This window comes from Pleurodeles waltl, chromosome 10 (assembly GCF_031143425.1).
Source record: "Pleurodeles waltl isolate 20211129_DDA chromosome 10, aPleWal1.hap1.20221129, whole genome shotgun sequence".
Taxonomy (NCBI): Eukaryota; Metazoa; Chordata; class Amphibia; order Caudata; family Salamandridae; genus Pleurodeles; species Pleurodeles waltl.
The window spans coordinates 224,538,667-224,558,293 of record NC_090449.1 but is presented as its reverse complement, the minus strand read 5'-3'; the positions used below and the strand labels follow the sequence as shown (position 1 = coordinate 224,558,293).

The 19,627-nt window shown below is 45.5% G+C and overlaps 1 protein-coding gene across 2 annotated transcripts in view; it reads right to left on the bottom strand.

The window, feature by feature from the left end:
• The window catches only part of NTAN1 (N-terminal asparagine amidase), a 235,993-nt gene that overhangs the window by 194,228 nt on the left and 22,138 nt on the right, over positions 1-19,627 (bottom strand). The window contains exon 2 of one of the 2 annotated variants that reach the window (XM_069210221.1): positions 10,426-10,528. In XM_069210221.1, coding sequence (XP_069066322.1) covers positions 10,426-10,528 — 103 coding nt within the window. Of the gene's footprint in view, positions 1-10,403; positions 10,531-19,627 lie in introns of those variants that run through there. The other variant, XM_069210222.1, reaches the window with a different exon arrangement.

Sequence of the window (19,627 nt, the reverse complement as noted above, 5' to 3'; positions counted from 1 at the left end):
GGAGTTTCTTGGTCCTTTGGTTCAGGGTAGTCGTCTGAGGCTTCAGAGGTCGCTGGTCCCAGTCGGATGCGTCGCTGTGCATGTTCTTTGAGTCTGGAGACAGGCCGGTAGGGCTGGGCCAAGTCAGTTGTCGTCTCCATCGTCTCTGCAGGGCTTTCAGGTCAGCAGTCCTTCTTTGTGTAGGTTGCAGGAATCTGATTTCCTGGGTTCTGGGTCGCCCCTAAATACTAGATTTAGGGGTGTGTTTAGGTCACCCTCTTTGTGCCTCCTCCCTGAGGGGAGGGGGGCACATCCCTAATCCTATTGGGGGAATCCTCCAATCTCAAGATGGAGGATTTCTAAAGGCAGGGGTCACCTCAGCTCAGGGCACCTTAGGGGCAGTCCGGACTAGTGGGTGACTCCTCCTTATTTTTCTCATTATCTCAGCCTTGCCGCCAAAAGTGGGAGCAGCGGACAGAGGGGTGGGCATCTCCACTAGCTGGGATGCTCTGGGACGTTGTAAAATAAAAAGGCAGGAGCCTTTGAGGCTCACCGCCAGGTGTTACAGTTCCTGCAGGGGGAGGTGAGAAGCACCTCCACCCAGTACAGGCTTTGTACCTGGCCAGAGAGTGACAAAGGTACTCTCCCCATGTGGCCAGAAACTCGTCTGGTTGTGGCAGGCTGGCAGAAACTGTTTAGCCTATTACTAGGAGTTGGACTGGTATTCAGGGGGCATCTCTAAGATTTTTACAATGCATTCCACACTGGCATCAGTGTGCATTTATTGTGCTGAGAAGTTTGATACCACACTTCCCAGATTTCAGTGTAGCCATTATGGAACTGTGGAGTTTGTGTTTGACAAACTCCCAGACCATATACTCTTTATGGCTATCCTGTACTTACAATGTCTAAGGGTTTGCTTCGACACTGTAGGGACATAGCGCTCATGCTCATATACCCTCACCTGTGGTATAGTGCACCCTGCCTTAGGGCTGTAAGGCCTGCTAGAGGGGTGACTTACCTACACCATAGGCAGTGTGAGGTGGGCATGGCACTCTGAGGGGAGTGCCATGTCGACTTAGTCATTTTCTCCCCACCAGCACACACAAGCTTTGAGGCAGTGTGCATGGGCTGAGTGAGGGGTCTCCAGGGTGCCATAAGACATGCTGCAGCCCTTAGAGACCTTCCCTGGCATCAGGGCACTTGGCACCAGGGGTACCATCTACAAGGGACTTATATGGGTGCCAGGGCTGTGCCAATTGTGGAAACAAAGGTACAGTTTAGAGAAAGAACACTGGTGCTGGTTAGCAAGGTCCCAGCATACTTTCAGTAGTAACTGGCATCAACAAAAGGCAAAATGTCAGGGGTAACCATGCCAAGGAGGCATTTCCTTACACCCCCGCCTCCCCCAAACGAAAGAGGATGAGACTAACCTTTACCAAGAGAGACTTAATTTTCTAAGTGGAAGAACCTGGAAAGGCCATCAGCATTGACATGGGTGTTCCACTACAAAGTCCATTCACTGTAGGGATATGGACCACCTCAACAGTTTAGGGTTTTCTCCTTTCATTTGCATCAGCCATCTGAGAGGTCTGTGGTCAGTTTCAACTGTGAAGTGGGTACCAAAAAGTTATGGTCTCAACTTCTTCAGGGACCAAACCACAGCAAAGGCCTCCCTCTCAATGGCAATCCAACGCTGCTCCTTGGGGAGTAACCTCCTGCTAATAAAAGCAACAGGCTGGTCAAGGCCATCATCATTTGTTTGCGGGTAACTGCTCCTATCCCATGCTCAGAGGCATCTGTCTGCACAATGAACTCCTTAGAGTAATCTGGAGCTTTCAAAACTGGTGCTGTACACATAACTTGCTTCAGGGTGTCAAAGGCCTTTTAACAGTCCACGGTCCAGTTCACTTTCTTGGGCATTTTCTTGGAGGTCAGTTCTGTGAGGGGTGCCACTATTGATCCATATCCCTTCACAAACCTCCTATAGTACCTAGTCAAGCCAAGGAATGCCCTGACTTGAGTCTGGCTTTTTCGAGCCACCCAGTCCAGAATAGTCTGGATCTTGGGTTGGAGTGGCTGAACTTGGCCTCCACCTACAAGGTGACCCAGGTAAATCAAAGTACCTTGCCCTATCTGACATTTAGATGCCTTGATAGAGAGGCCTGCTGCTTGCAGGGCCTGCAAAACCTTCTTCAGGTGGACCAGGTGATCCTGCCAGTTGGAGCTAAAGACAGCAATATCATCAAGATAGGCTGTACTAAAGGACTCCAAGCCAGCGAGGACTTGATTCACCAACCTTTGGAAGGGGGCAGGGGCATTCTTTAACCCAAAGGGCATCACAGTAAACTGGTAGTGCCCATCAGGTGTAGAGAATGTTGTTTTCTCTTTTGCTCCAGGTGCCATTTTTATTTGCCAGTACCCTGCTGTCAAGTCAAAGGTACTTAAGTATTTGGCAGCACCTAATTTGTCTATTAGCTCATCTGCCCTTGGGATGGGATGAGCATCTGTCTTGGTGACAGAGTTGAGCACATACAAAACCTCATCTCTCTCTTGCCATCTTTTGTGTGAGGTTTGGGGACCAAGACCACTGGGCTAGCCCAGGGACTGTCAGAGTGCTCAATCACTCCCAACTCCAGCATCTTGTGGACTTCCACTTTGATGCTTTCCTTGACTTGGTCAGACTGTCTGAATATTTTATTCTTGACAGGCATACTGTCTCCTGTGTCTACATCATGGGTACAGAGGTGTGTCTGACCAGGGGTCAAAGAAACTATATCAGCAAACTGCTGGAGGTCTTGCCTGCAGTCAGCTTGCTGTTGGCCAGAGAGGGTGTCTGAATAGATCACTCCATCTACTGAGCCATCTTTAGGGTCAGTGGAGAGGAGATCAGGGAGAGGTTCACTCTCTGCTTGCTGGTCCTCATCTGTAGCCATTAACATGTTTACATCTGCCCTATCATGAAAGAGTTTGAGGCAGTTCACATGGATCATCCTCTTGGGGGTCCTGCTAGTGCCTAGGTCCACCAGGTAGGTGACCTGACTCTTTTTCTCAAGAACTGGGTAAGGGCCACTCCATCTGTCCTGAAGTGCCCTGGGAGCCACAGGCTCCAGAACCCAGACTTTCTGCCCTGGCTGAAACTCAACTATATATCAGCCTTTTGGTCACACCACAACTTCTGGAGTTGTTGGCTGGCCTCAAGGTTTTTGCTTGTTTTTTCCATGTACTCTGCCATCCTTGAACGTAGGCCTAGTACATAGTCCACAACACTGTTTAGGCTCATGGAGAGGTCTCTCCCAGCCTTCTTTAACAAGTGCCCATGGTCCCCTAACAGGATGACCAAACAGAAGCTCAAAGGGGGAAAACTCTACTCCCTTCTGTGGCACCTTTCTGTAGGCGAAAAGCAGACATGGCAAGAGGACATCCCATCTCCTTTTGAGCTTTTCAGGGAGCCCCATGATCATGCCCTTCAATGTCTTGTTAAATCTCTCAACAAGACCATTGGTTTGTGGATGGTATGGTGTGCTGAATTTATAAGGCACCCCACATTCATTCCACATGTGTTTCAGGTAAGCTGGCATAAAGTTGGTACCTCTGTCAGAAACCACCTCCTTAGAAAATCCCACTCTAGTAAAAATACCAATGAGTGCTTTGGCTACTGCAGGGGCAGTAGTGGACCTAAGGGGAATTGCTTCAGGGTACATAGTAGCATGACCCACTACTACTAGGATATACTGGTTCCCTGATGCTGTGGGAGGGTCCAGTGGAACCACTATGTCTACTCCCACTCTTTCAAAGGGGACCCCCACCACTGGAAGTGGAATGAGGGGGGCCTTTGGATGGCCACCTGTCTTACCAATGGCTTGACAGGTGACACAGGAGGTGCAAAACTCCTTTACCTTCTGGGACATATTGGGCCAGTAGAAATGGTTGACTAATCTCTCCCATGTCTTGGTTTGTCCCAAATGTCCAGCAAGGGAAATGTCATGGGCTAAGGTCAGAATGAACTCCCTAAACTCCTGACGAACTACCACTCTCCTAGTGGCACCAGGTTTGGGATCTCTCGCCTCAGTGTAAAGGAGTCCATCTTCCCAATAGACCCTGTGGGTTCCACTGACATTACCTTTTTCTTGCTCAGCTGCTTGCTGTCTTAAGCCTTCAAGAGAGGGACAAGTTGCTTGCCCCTTACACAGCTGTTCCCTTGAGGGTCCCCCGCTGCCCAAGAGCTCAACTTGGTAAGGCTCCTGCTCCATGGACTCAGTTCCCTCAGGGGATAAAACATCTTCCTGGGAAGAGAGGGTCTGTTTCTTTTGCTGTGTTGAGGCTGGTGCTCCAGTCTTCTTTCCTTTTTTCTTGGAAGGGTGGGCCATTATTCCAGACTCCAACACTTCTTGTTCACCCTGAGCCCTGCATTGTGCCCTTGTCTTGAGACACACCAGTTCAGGGATACCCAGCATGGCTGCATAGGTCTTGAGTTCTACCTCAGCCCATGCTGAGGACTCCAGATCATTCCCTAGCAGACATTCTACTGGAATTGCAGAGGAGACTACCACCTGTTTCAGGCCAGTGACTCCTCCCCATTCTAAAGTTACCATTGCCATGGGATAGACTTTAGTTTGATTTTCAGCATTAGTGACTGGATATGTCTGTCCAGCCAGGTACTGTCCTGGGGAAACCAGTTTGTCTGTCACCAGTGTGACACTGGCACCTATATCCCTCAGGGCTTCTACTCTAGTCCCATTGATTAAGAGCTGCTGCCTGTATTTTTGCATGTTAGGCGGCCATGCAGCAAGTGTGGTTAGGTCCACCCCACCCTCAGAGACTACTGTAGCTTCAGTGTGAACCCTGATTTCCTCTGGTCACACTGCTGATCCCACCTGGAGAATGGCTATTCCACTGCTAACTGGAGTAGTACTTGTTGTGGGACTTTTCTTGGGACATGCCTTGTCTCCAGTTTGGTGTCCATGACGAGTACAGATGTGGCACCAGGCCTTCTTGGGATCAAAGTTTTTACCCTTATTCTCATTTGAGGACTGTGAAGAGGCTCTGGGCCCACCCCCTAAGCAGGTTTTTGGGGCCCTGTAGAAGACTCTTCACTTTTTCCCTTGGATGTCTCACCACTCTTCTCATGGGGAGGCTTTGTGACCCCTTTCTTTTGGTCACCCCCTGTGGAAGTCTTAGTCAACCTAGTCTTGACCTAATGGTCTGCCTTTTTCCCAATTCTTGGGGAGAAATTGGACCTAGGTCTACCAGATGTTGATGCAGTTTGTCTTTGAAACAATTATTTAACAGATGTCCTTTCATAAACAAGTTATACAGCCCATCATAATCATTTACACCACTGCCAGTTATCCAACCATCTAGTGTTTTGACTGAGAAGTCAACAAAATCAACCCAGGTCTGGCTCGAAAATTTTTGAGCCCCCTGAACCTAATCCTGTAATCCCCAGTTGAGAATCCAAAGCCCTCAATCAGGGTAGCCTTCATGAGGGCATAGGATTCTGCATCTTTACCAGAGAGTGTGAGGAGTCTATCCCTACACGTCCCAGTGAACATTTCCCAAAGGAGGGCACCCCAGTGAGATCTGTTTACTTTTCTGGTTGCACAAGCCCTCTCAAAAGCTGTGAACCATTTGGTGATGTAATCACCATCTTCATATTTTGTTACAATCCCTTTGGGAATTTTTAGGATGTCAGTATTCTCTCTGACCCTATTTAAGTTGCTGCCAACACAGATGGGAGCTAATCCCATCTCACGTCTTTCCCTTTCTATGGCTAGGAGCTGTCTCTCCAAAGCCAATCTTTTGGCCATCCTGGCTAACAGGAGGTCATCTTCATTGAGGCTGCCCTCAATACTTCCAGAGTTACTGGTCACCCCTGTGAAAGAACCAGTCTCTCTGACTATGATTTGTGGAGTCAGGGTTTGAGAAACCCTGTTCTCCCTGAATAGGACAGGAGGGGGGAAATCATCCTCCTGTTCACTAATTTCCTCATCTGTAGGGTTATCCTCAGAGGGGTGGTCCCTTGCAAACTCTGCCAAAAGCTCCTGGTGCTTTACTTTTGTAGGGTTGGACCCAGTCTTTATATTTGTTAGCTTACAGAGAGTCCTTAACCCTGACATCCCTAGAAGCAGGTGAGGGGTGAGGTTGAGTTCCACCACCATCTCATCTGTGCTAGACACTATCACTCTAAAAGTTGGGATAAAGTTTTAAGAATCTAAAAACTACTTCTAGAACTTAAATCCAAACTTTTACAAACTTTTAAACTCTAAAACAAATGCTAACAGGGACTTACACTAGGCCCTAGCAGGACTTTTAAAAATTTAGGAAAATAGCTCAAGTTTCAAAAATCTCTTTCTAATAACAATTTTTGGAATTTTAGTCATGTGACCAGGTATTGGCTGAGTAGTCCAGCAAAATGCAAAGTCTTAGACCCCACAGCTGATCCACCAATGTAGGAAGTTGGCTCCATATATACTATCTCAAAGTGAGAGATAGTGTGCACAGAGTCCAAGGGTTCCCCTTAGAGGTTAGATAGTGGCAAAATTGGATAATACTAATGCTCTATTTTGTGGTAGTGTGGTCGAGCAGTAGGCTTTTCAGAGGGTAGTGTTAAGCATTTGTTGTACACACACAGGCAATAAATGAGCAACACACACTCAAAGACTTAACTCCAGGCCAATACTTTTTATATAGAAAAATATATTTTCTTAATTTATTTTAGAACCACAAGATTCAAGATTTGAAGTAAATACATAAAATGCAAGGTACTCCACACAGGTAAGTACGGAACTTTGAATTAAAGCAGTAGTACACACAGTATAGGTTAAAATGGCAATAAGCTATTTTAAAAGTGGACACTGCAAAAATCTGCAGTTCCTGGGGGAGGTAAGTGTTGGTTAGTTTCTCAGATAAGTAAAGCACTTACAAGTTCAGTTTCCTGGGCATAGGCAGCCCACCGTTGGGGGTTCAAGGCAACCCCAAAGTCAACACAGGGCTGATCAGGTGCAGAGGTCAAAGGAGAGCCCAAAACACATAGGCGCCTATGGAGAACAGGGGTGCTCCGGTTCCAGTCTGCCAACAGGTAAAGTACCTGCGTCTTCGGAGGGCAGACCAGGGGGGTTTGTAGAGCACTGAGGGGGACACAGGTAGGCACACAAAACACACCCTCAGCAGCACAGGGGCGGTCGGGTGCAGTGTGCTTAGCAGGCGTCAGGTTTTCAATAGAAGTCAATGGAGGGACCCCGGGGTCACTCTAGAGGTGCAGGCAGGGCACAGGGGGACTTCTCGGGCCAGCCACCGACTGGGCTAGGCAGAGGGTCGCCTGATGATCACCCCTGCACTGGAGTTCGGTTCCTTTTGGTCCTGGGGGCTGAGGGTGTAGTGCTTGGTCCAGGCGTCGGGTTCTTTGTTCCAGGTAGTCGCGGTCAGGGGGAGCCTCTGGATCCTCTCTGCATGCGTCGCTGTGGGGGTCCAGGGGGGGGGTCGTCTCAGGTTACTCACGTAGTTGCAGTCACCTGTGAGTCCTCTCTGCGGTGTTAGTTCTCTGGAGCTCAAGCAGGGGGCGTTGGGTGCAGAGTGTGAAGTCTCACGTTTCCGGCGGGAAGAGTGAGTTCTTTAGAAGTTGCTTTAAAGTTGCAAAAATGTTGCAGGTTGTGAACAGTGCCGCTGTTCTCAGGAGTTTCTTGGTCCTTCAGTTCAGGGTAGTCCTCTGAGGCTTCAGAGATCGCTGGTCCCTGTCAGATGCGTTGCTGTGCAGGTTCTGAGTCTGGAGACGGGCCGGAAGGGCTGGGACCAAGTCAGTTGTCACCTCCGTCGTCTCTTCAGGGCTTTCATGTCAGAAGTCCTTCTTTGTGTAGGTTGCAGGAATCTGATTTCCTGGGTTCTGGGTCGCCCCTAAATACTAGATTTAGGGGTGTGTTTAGGTCACCCTCTTTGTGCCTCCTCCCTGAGGGGAGGGGGGCACATCCCTAATCCTATTGGGGGAATCCTCCAATCTCAAGATGGAGGATTTCTAAAGGCAGGGGTCACCTCAGCTCAGGGCACCTTAGGGGAAGTCCTGACTAGTGGATGACTCCTCCTTGTTTTTCTCATTATCTCAGCCTTGCCGCCAAAAGTGGGAGCAGAGGGGCGGGCATCTCCACTAGCTGGGATGCTCTGGGGCACTGTAAAAAAAGGCATGAGCCTTTGAGGCTCACCGCCAGGTGTTACAATTCCTGCACGGGGAGGTGAGAAGCACCTCCACCCAGTACAGGCTTTGTACCTGGCCAGAGAGTGACAAAGGCACTCTCCCCATGTGGCCAGAAACTCGTCTGGTTGTGGCAGGCTGGCAGAAACTGTTTAGCCTATTACTAGGAGTTGGACTGATATTCAGGGGGCATCTCTAAGATGCCCTCTGGGTGCATTTTACAATACATTCCACACTGGCATCAGTGTATATTTATTGTGCTGAGAAGTTTGATACCACACTTCCCAGATTTCAGTGTAGCCATTATGGAACTGTGATGTTCGTGTTTGACAAACTCCCAGACCATATACTCTTTATGGCTATCCTGTACTTACAATGTCTAAGGTTTTGCTTCAACACTGTAGGGGTATAGTGCTCATGCACATATGCCCTCACCTGTGGTATAGTGCACCCTGCCTTAGGGCTGCAAGGCCTGCTAGAGGGGTGACTTACCTATGCCATAGGCAGTGTGAGGTGGGAATGGCACTCTGAGAGGAGAGCCATGTCGACTTAGTCATTTTCTCCCCACCAGCACACACAAGCTGTGAGGCAGTGTGCTATATGAGGGGTCCCCAGGGTGGCATAAGACATGCTGTAGCCCTTAGAGACCTCGCCAGGCATCAGGGCCCTTGGCACCAGGGGTACCATCTACAACCATCTACAAGGGACTTATCTGGGTGCCAGGGCTGTGCCAATTGTGGGAACACAGGTACAGTCTAGGGAAATAACACTGGTGCTGGGGCCTGGTTAGCAGGATCCCAGCACACTTTCAATCATAACTGGCATCAACAGAAGGCAAAAAGGTAGGGGGTAACCAGGCCAAGGAGGCATTTCCTAACACTTGTCTAGACCTAACCCCTTCAAGACCCCATCACTCAAAGTGCAATGGTCTCAAGATATAAGCCCTGAAAAAATAGACTACATTTCAGATACTGACTGGGCTAATACAGGCAAAACAACACTGCATATTAGGAATGCACCTGCTCTCCTACAATCAAAACCTTTCACCATGAACCTCTGTCACTGGACACCAGCCAGACTACGTAGTCTGAAACCTAGAGACAGCGACACATGCTGGAACTGTAACACTAAGACCGGTTCACAGGGACATATGTTCTTTACTTGCTATCTCGATCCAAACCAACTATCTTAACTTTTTAACAGCACAATTATCTTCAACTTCTCAATGACAGTTCCCGGGGCCTGGCATCCCCAATACCACGAACCGCAAACCACATGACATAACCCTATTAGATCTCCTACTAACAATTTATTCCCAAAACACCTAATGCACCACGATATTACAGCTACGACCTCCCTACTCATCACATTGGTATCAAATGACAACATGACTCTAGCATAAGTTCGACCTTACCATAATGGAAGCTCTACATAATGTGATATATTGACTTTTGTACAGTAAAGTCCTTTGCACTATCTTTTATAGATTATATATAAAGTATTATGATTCATGAAAACCACCACCTCTACTCCATTACTACAGCACATCAAGTATGACCCTAAACGTATGATACCGGTAATTGACTTCCGTGATACAGGCTCTTCTAGCATTTGATATAAAACAATGTTTCATGGTGTGCATCATGCAGAATCTTATGTATTCTGTATTGTTTCTTCAAAACTCCATAAAAACATTATGGAAATAAAACAATAAATAAATACATTACTTAAACCCTATTTTAAAGCTTTGTTTACAAATAGAAATGCACTCCCTGTCTGCAAACTAAGGCTGGCATATTCCTTGGTAATGCCCATTCTCTACTCAAACAATAGTTTAAAGTTGAGTCTGCCTCTTTCTGCTTTTTTCAATTAAAAAAATATATATGTTGGGTGTCCACATCCCCTCCACAGTTTTGAAGCAGCTGGATCACCACTGATTTTGGAATTGTGAGAGGTGCCCGTAGGAGAACTGTAGGGTGTTTTCCCAACTGTTTGGTAAATTTCTGGTACAAAATTACTACAACATCAGGATTGAGTAGTTGTTTTGGAAGCGCATGTTGATCCTAGGCTGTCTTCAATTTATGTGGAAAAATAAATATTACTGTAAGAAGGCACTTTTTCAATTCCAAAACAGCCCTTAAATTTCCTGCCTCAATTAAGGGAAATGGGAACATTTGGTTAAGAAGTAACCACATCAATAACAAGATTAGGGCAGTCAACAAAAGGCATTTTTTAATACCTTAAAAGAAAATCATACATACTATCCCTGGGCGTTGTTACTGCATACTCTCTTTGTTGGACATATAAAAAACCTTTGGGTTCCACAGCCTGAGAAGGTTTACTTGTTAAAGTTCTTGCTCCTTCCTAAAAAATAAAACACAATTAAATAAAATTAAGTTCATTGTCATCCAAAACAAGCATAACAAAAAGTGTGTGGAGAGATTCTGCATTTTGAAGACAACCAAAGTAGAGCAGTGTGCACTTCACAGTATTTATTGCTTAACTATATTTACAACATTTAGAACACAACCACAATTAAGACAGTGGGGTGCTTTCTTTACTTGACAAATATAAAGGTAGTCACATCCATGAACATTCTTTTATCCAGTTGACATATAACTTAATAGCCTAGCAAGAAAAACAGAATCCAGTGTCATGCCAAAACTCAACGGTCCTTATTGCCCCGGTGACTATGCTCAGTCACATACTGTCACAGGCCCCTGCCTTTGGCAAGGTTATCACATGCACTAGTACATTTACTATCACAAGCAATATTGTCCCTAAATATTTACACTTGCATCTAAATACAATATTTACAATTACATCTGAACACTTCTTTACTCTGAAGTGACTTGGAATTCTTTAAGTTTTGAAAAAAACATGTATAGTCACTTCTTTGGTGTGCTCCTTAACCAGGGTGGATAAACTAATAAAAATGTGTATAGTCAAACTAGAGGCTTGTGGAATGTATTAAATCAAAGCTTACCAAATTAAAATGTCTGCTACTGATAATATTGTAGTACAAGACGCTCAGTGTGACATAGGATTTTGCAATCCAAAGTGTTCTGAATAAAGAATCAAGAAAGTAAAGAAAAGGCTAGAAAAGGTAAAGTATCACTGGTGACAACTATGAAGCAATAGCTGGTATAAGGAGATCACGTCTGATGCGCCTGAAGTCACAATATTTCTTGATTTGAGTGACAAGATATTCCAATGGAGAGTTACGCTCGATATCAAAGGAGAGCTCCTTTGGTGACTCAGGGGAGCCGATCATAATCGTATGTAACTGTATGTACAACGGCTTGCATACAATATTCCCGAAACCCTGCATAAACAGAATATCAACATTTCATATCTACGCTACAAATACAGCAATATTGGCACATGGGATCATATGTTTTTTATTTGTCCTCTTTTGGGGCAATAATAGCAATCAATATTTATTAGATTAATTTGGGGTAAGAACATAGCAACCAAAAGCCTATTAGAGATATTGGGAAATATAGGGAAAAAATGAGAAATAAAGCCCTTTATCATCACACTAACTGTAAGGTCTACTATTACAGAACTTTGGAAAGAATAAGAGGGCCCTTGGTTTAAAATGTAGATGACTAAAATAAACAAGACCAATCTTAAAGAACACATGTACCAGACCAGGAATAGTGGTGGACAAGAAGAAATCATTTTTGGGATAATCAGGTTTATCACTTTAATTAGTAATCAACTGTACTTTTATCATACTGTTTACCTGTTTAAAGCCCTGCCTGAACTATAATGTATTAATAAAGTGTTGTTACCCCGGTAAAAAAACAAAAAAAAAACCATAAGAGCCCCAAACAGAGAAACCGGTTTTAGGTTGCTGTTTTTACACTTCAGGGAGGACATAGTCTGCAGTTTGGACTCAAGATTGATTTCCATTCGGGTCGGGTCCAAACTAGCATGCAATGGGCTGCAAAATAACAAAGGACTGTGATGTAGCCCCCAGTAATTACCAGTGGCTAGGATTCATACAATCACTTCCACCCATTACATTTTGTATATTACGGTACAACGCCCTAAGTGCAACAGGTATACCCAGACGTGGGTCCCATGCTCACTGTGACACTAGCCTCCAAGTTACTCCCGACTGAAGATCCCAAATCAGAGCAAAATCAGGCATGGATAATTTATTTCTGTGCTGGATATCATGCTCACGGTATAGTGGATAGTAGGAATGTGATCATTTCACATATGTTTTGTTTAACACATAGATAGGGATCACATAATCCATGACCTGAGACCCCTACAGATCCTGATGAAAGATGTAGACTCAACGGGCTTTAAAATAAATGGCTGAAACATGTTGACCAAATCAGATGATAGGGTGATAATACTTCTTACCCATCACCAATAACTCTTGTTGGCATTACTCGTTTTAATCTAGCAGAGATAACCAGGAGTATATCTTAGGTGTTTAGTTTATCTTAAACTGTTTTACATTTTTCTTCTCTCTGGGATTAGAAGAATTACTTCACTCTGGGACAATTAAAAAAAAAAAAACTTTGCTACCACCATTTGGCGGTTGTACCTCACCCTGACTGTCAATAGTCAAGCTGTGGAAAACTCAATGATGAAACATGCCACAATCTTGTGGATGAAGGCCTTGCTTTACCCAGTGTCAACTCTGTCCTAAAGTTGGTCAGAACAGTTGTGAACAACCCTATTCTCCTATTGTGAGTTTTCTATGTGATTAGGGAGGACAGAAGAATAGGTCTACAAGACATCTCTCCCCTTTAGTGTGCTACCATGACAATACAGCTAATGTACAATTGGACTTACTGGTAAAATGTTGTAATTAAATATGGAAAGGAATATACATCTTGTCTGTCTTTGTTTCATACACCACAGTTTTTAACTAAACAGATTATCATGGTCTATAATCATATTAAAAGAAACTTCAGTGTCCTCGAGCCCTGTCCTCCTATGATACCTGCCTCTTTCACAGCCAACAGTTATTTATCAAAATTGGTATAATTACACTCTGTGAAATTCATTGTTCTTGAATAGTACACTTGGGATGACTCGAACAACACTTCAATAGCAATTAATAGCACACATGGATCAAATGTTACTATAAGAATTATGGCCCTCGTGGCCCAATAGTGTGCCTGTCCCCTTTGAAAAGGTTTGCTGGGCACCTCTCAACTGCTAATTGCTGCAATCAGTTAAACTGTTACTAATTAAGTGAAACAGTTGCAGAGACAGTATTAAAGCCCCATCTGATAGACTGGCAAAGGGTATTTGCCTGCGTCACGAAAAAAGTCTGTGCATATTTAAATATAATTTCAAACACAGTGAAAATAAGGTTTAATTTACATTTTCATCATTTATGATGCTGTTGTGTGTTACTCAACACCAGATACACTGCTCTCGGAGTACCAGTTGTTTGTAAGAGGGCATCTGGAGTACGGATAAACCAGAACATTTTATTTAAGACTCACCTTTTTAAAGAACACTACATCATGATGCAGAAAGTTCATAAACCGGCTACTCCTGCACACAGTAACTATCTTTGCCTTTGACCTCCCTTTTGCAGGAGGTTTTCTTAATGGAATGAAGCACTTTTATAGGCAATTTGGACATAGAGTAAGCCGAAAAATGGAAGACCAGTTCTAAAGCATAACTGGAACATGCAGACTGAAAGAGGAACACCTTTTATTACAAGGTGTGCAACATGTAATCTTATTATCAGTTGTGTGCAGCAACTGCTACACTCAACAGAAAACAAGGCTTCATTTGCACACTTTTGGAAATATACATTATTTAACTCGGAGTTAGAAAGGGCAATGTTAACAAAATAGTGCCCCTGAGGCATGACAAATCATCATTTGAAGTAATATTTTGTCTGGTGTCCGGGTTTGCTGCATATCGAGCAGTGTCTGAACCTATGTACTGTGTACAGCCACAGTGACTGCACTAAGCAGCAAAAGTAGTCAAATACTGCACAGCATCAAGAGTGATTGTATAATGGGCACAGTGCAGATCTATATGGTAGACTGTGGATGCAACTCTACAGAGCACTGAGAGGAACATCTGTATAGTCTCCTGGGAGGAACTCTATGGTGTGTACCGAAGGGCAGTGGTTCCCAACCTTTTGACTCCTGAAGCCCCCCACTGAATCACTAATGGAAGCCGGGGACATCCCCCCCCCAGCAATTTGTACAATTTAAATTTCAAACATTAAAAAAGTAATTCACAAAAAATACACAAGCAACTACACACAAAACAAATACTAGAATTACTAAAGATATAATTATTTTATATTGAAAACAATATGCAAAAATTGAAAAATGCTAATGAGAAGGTTGGTTTTATTTAGGAAAGCTGAATCCTGAGGTCAGATTCTACATTCCCCAAGCGATTTCTGTTTTAATTTTCTCTGTACATAAGATCTGAGAAAGCTTTTTCATATAAATATGTTGCGGGGAAAGGAAGTAAAACCGTAAGGACCTCATCTCTCCATAGCCTCTCCATAGCCTCTCTGTCACATGTCTTTAATTGGTTTTTATAGCACCTTTTATACCAGTGTAAGGTATGGGAGCACTTTACAGAAGAGTACAAGGTGTAGTATTCACATGTTATCCACACTGGTATGCATTTTCTACGAGTGCTTAGTCTGGAGAAGCACAAACTCGGGACTCAGAACATAACACAGTGGTTAGCATTGACTTTAATAATAAAGATGTATTTCTACGCAAGCAAACCTTTTTTTTAGCAGCATAAGAATAATGAAAGACTGGGAAAAAAACATGACTTTCTAATTTGTGCCATGCTGTTTGCATGCAGCTCTTTGATGACAGTTCATAGCTCACTGTGCTAGATTACGATTGTAATTTATGTACTGTGCAGTAACTAAAGAATCTCTGTGACAAAAGCAGTAACCCACTGTTCTATGCATATAAAATACTGTTCTTTGCATGACACATGTTCTTTGCAGCAGGCATACTAACCATCTGCACCAGCTTACATGAGTCAAAACTGCCACTAGACAAAACTCCTATGCAGGTACATTAATCAGAGTTATCTTGACGTTTTTATTTTTGCCCTAAAACTGCTGGATACACAGTAATTTTTCAGTGCTTTTAAAGCTCCTGCAGAAATGAAAATAAATGTGAAAACACGCATATTTTCCGGTACAGAGGCCCAAGCAGCACTAGTGCCTTCCTGCCTGCGGACCCCCTGGAAATGTGTCAAGACTCCTGGGGGTCCGCAGCCCACAGTTTGGGAATCGCTGCTGTAGGTGAACCTTTACCCTAGACAGAAATTGCAATCCTGTGCAAAAAAGCAGATATCTATTCACAATTTTGGTGGGTGAGCCAATTCGACTGTGAGCGAAGAAGAGCTTTTACTACAGAATAAGCATAAATAATATCCACTATGTCTGTTTTTCTCTTTCCACAAAACAATATGAACACAGAACATAAAAGTAATACTTGTATTCTAATCTAACGCTGTGCTAAACTACACGGCATCTGGGGGCGACACCCACAAAGGTGGTCAGTGTTCCCAACAGGAGAAAGAGGGGGGGAGAAAAACTTAAAAATAAGTTCTCTAAAGGCCCCCAAAATAATTCCAAAAGGAATAGTGGTAACCAGTCCCAGTCGGATTCCAAGAGGAAAGAGTTCATTGACCATAAGACAGGGAGGTTTGTACCCCAATGTGCAGAATGCTCCAAGTATGGTCATTCTAAGGGGGACTGCAAGTATCCCAAGAGGGCACAGCCCCCCACTGGAGGGCAAACACCTGGGTTGGCTAGTGTAGCGCTCGGGGAGGAGGTAGTCCCAGTTAGTTTTGGGGAACAGATAGGAGGTAAGCTGAGATGGTGCCAAAAGCCCACATGCCTGCAAATACTTCCAAGTGTAGGCAGCAGATCACCATTAATGGTCACCTGGTAGCGGCTCTGCGTGACACAGGAACCAGCATGACTACTGTCAGGGGTCAGCTGGTGTCAGCAGAGCAGGTCCTACCAAACACATTCCACGAAGTCATAGTCGCTGACAATCATCAGAGCCACCTACCAGCAGCTTTGGTTCCCTTTGAGTGGGAGGGGGAATCCTCTGGTACTCTGAAAGTAGCTGTGAGTCCTGCCATGCCTGTAGATTGTCTGTTAGGCAATGACTTTGAGCACACTACCTGGAGGGAGGTACAGCTAAGGTCTGACTTAGAGATGTTTGGCCTGTCTGACTGGGTACATGACCACAAGGTCCATGGCTGCCCGGGAGAGGAGTCAAGGGCATATGGAGCCTGGAAGAATGGCCCAGACAGCTGCCAAGGAGCACGGGAAACCAGTCCCAGAAGTTCAAGCGGTGGTTGACGGGGTCCCTGAGGAGGAGGCCCCTGAGCTAACCGGGGAGGACAATGATGCCCTAGGTGACCTACCTGAGCTTGCTGGCTGGCAAGTTGAGGGTGGGACAACCAGGTAAGAGTTTTGCAACTCGCAGAAAGATTGCCCCACTCTTGCGGATTTGAGGCAACAGGCCTCAGCCCAAGCAGAAGGTGAAGCCTCTGGTGGTCACCTTAGCTATTGGGAGAATGATCTCCTTTACACTGAGCCTAAGGTACTGGAGGCTGGGACAGCACATGTGCTGGTGGTCCCCCACGTGTTACCGGGCCTTCCTACTGGGCCTGGTTCACGACATTCTGGCAGGACATTTAGGGTAAGACAAGACCTTTGCCAGGCTAGTCACCCACTTCTATGAGCCCCAAATGTGAACAGCCTCAAATACATTCTTTAGGTCCTGTCCTACCTGCCAGGCCAGTGGGAACACAGGGAAACGGCTCAAGGCCCCCCGATCCCACTCCTCGTCATTGGCACCCCCTTTGAAGGGGTGGGCATCAACGTAATTGGTCCATTGGACCTCAAAACTGCTCTAGGCAACAGGTGTATCCTGGTTTTGGTGGACCATGCCACCCGCTACTCAGAGGCAATCCCTCAGAGGATGGTGGTTGCACCGATGGTGACCTGAACTCTAATGGGGTTCTTTACCCATGTGGGAATTCGAAAGGAGATTGCATCTGCCAGAGGCACAAACTTCATGTCTGCATACATGAAGTCCCTGTGGGATGTGTGTGGGGTGACCTACAAGTTCACCACAACCCGTCATCCTCAATCCAATGGTCTTTTGGAGAGATTCAACAAGACCTTGAAAGGCATGATCACAGGCCTTCCTGAGGCCATGAGATATAAGTGGGACGTCCTCTTGCCATGCCTTCTCTGTGCTAACAGAGAGGTAGCTCAGACTGTTCAGTCCCTTTGAACTTCTCTATGGGTCCCCTGACAGGGTACTCTTAAGCACTGTAAAGGAGGGGTGGGAGAAAGCTCCCAAGAAACACCCCCAGGATGGGGGTCAACTACATGTTGGCCCTCCACAACCAGATACACCGCTTCTGGAAAAAGGCCAAGAGCAACCTCAAGGCCAGAAAAAAGGTCATGAAAAGCTGGTATGACCAGAAGGCCACCCTGGTGGAGTTTCAGCCTGGCAACAAAGATTGGGTTAAGGAGCCAGTAGAGCCTAGAGCTCTCCAGGACCGCTTTACTGGCCCATTTGAGATCAAGGAGCGTAAAGGGGAAGCAACTTACTTAGTGGACCTCCAGTCCCCTAGGAATCCCCTAAGGGTGCTCCACGTTAACAGACTGAAGCCTCATTTTGAAAGAACTGAAGTCAACATGCTTCTGGTGACAGATGAGGGTGTGGAGGAGGACAGTGAACCTCTCCCCGACCTCCTCTCTGCCAAAGACGGTGATGGGTCAGTGGAGGGTGTCAATCTCTCGGACTCCCTGACCCTGGACCAGCGAGGGGACTGCTACCAGCTATTGGAGCAATACTCCTCTCTGTTTTCCCTCACCCCTGGACTCATCCACTTGTGTGTCCATGACATTGACACAGGAGACAGTCTCCATGTAAAGAATAAAATAAACAGGCTGTCAGACAGAGTGAACGCCAGCATCAAGGATGAAGTTGCCAAGATGCTGGCTCTGGGGGTAATTGAGAAGCCAGCAGTCCCTGGCCCAGCCCTGTGGTGCTGGTACCCAAGGCTGCCACACCCAGTGCCAAGCCAGAACTTATGTTCTGCATGGATTACCCGGGTCACCTTGACTGACGCTCAACCCATCCCCTGAGCTGTTGAGCTCGTTGACAGGCTAGGCGCTGCCAAATTCCTAAGTACTTTGATTTGACATCAGGGTACTGGCAGATCGCCTTGACTGAGGCGGTCAAAGAAAGATCTGCCTTCGCAACACCTGAGGGACATTACTAGGTCAGGGTAATGCCCTTTGGCTTGAAGAATGCCCCGCTAATATCCAACAGTTGGTTAACAGGGTCCTGGCTGGAAAGGATGCGTTCTGTGCAGCATATCTAGACGACATTGCGGTCTACAATTCCAGCTGGGAGAAACACCTGCTCTACCTCCAACAGTTGCTCCAGGCCCTGCAACAGGCAGGCAGGCCTGACAATCAAAGCAAGTAAGTGTCAGATTGGGCAGGGTTCAGTGTTATACTTGGGACACCTAGTAGGTGGCGGTAAGGTGCAGCCACTCAGGGCCAAGACTGAGACGATCACAGCCTGGCAACCACCTAGAACCTAAACAGAAGTGAGAGCCTTTCTTGGCCTCACTGGATACTTCGGCAGGTTTGTTAAGGGTTATGGCACCATAGTGGCCCCCTTAACGGAACTCACTTCCAAAAAGCAACCTAGGTTGGTGAATTGGACAGAGGCTTATCAGAAAGCCTTTGACTCCCTGAAGGAAGCCATGTGCACGGCGTGTTATTTTTTATGCAAACCAGGTACTTTGTGTAATCAAGAGACAACTGTTGATTTCTAAGATTTAAGACTCTTTTTAAACTTGTGATATTTCAACTTGTGCCTATTGAATATTTATCGTATTGACCTTATTTTATTCAGATAACTATTAACTCTTTTTCTAATTCTCTGTGGTGTATTTTTGTGGTGTTTTCACTGTGTAACTGTACGATTTATGGCACAAATACTTCACACATTGCCTTTTAACTTAAGCCTGGCTGCTCAGTGCCAAGCTACCAGAGGGTGAGCACAGGATAGTTTGGATTGTGTGTGACATATCCTGACTATGATTGTGGTCCCTACTTGGACAAGGATGTATATCTCTGTCAATCATAGGCCCCATGTCTAACAGGGGGTAATGAGAGCAAAGAGTGGTCTGTCTACGTTTGTATCCTCCCAAATGAATATTGCAACCAAACATGGCAAATATGATTAAATGAGACCAAAAAAAAACCTTGGTATCCTCTGTATGCATAAATACCATATTACTGAGAAAATGAATATGCCCTAATGCCATAAATCAGGACCCTGACCACAAAACAAATTCTACGGGATGACCCTAGTGTCATGATTCATCATAGGTCATCCCAGGCTCGTCAAGGAATCCTCCAATGGAAGACGGGCC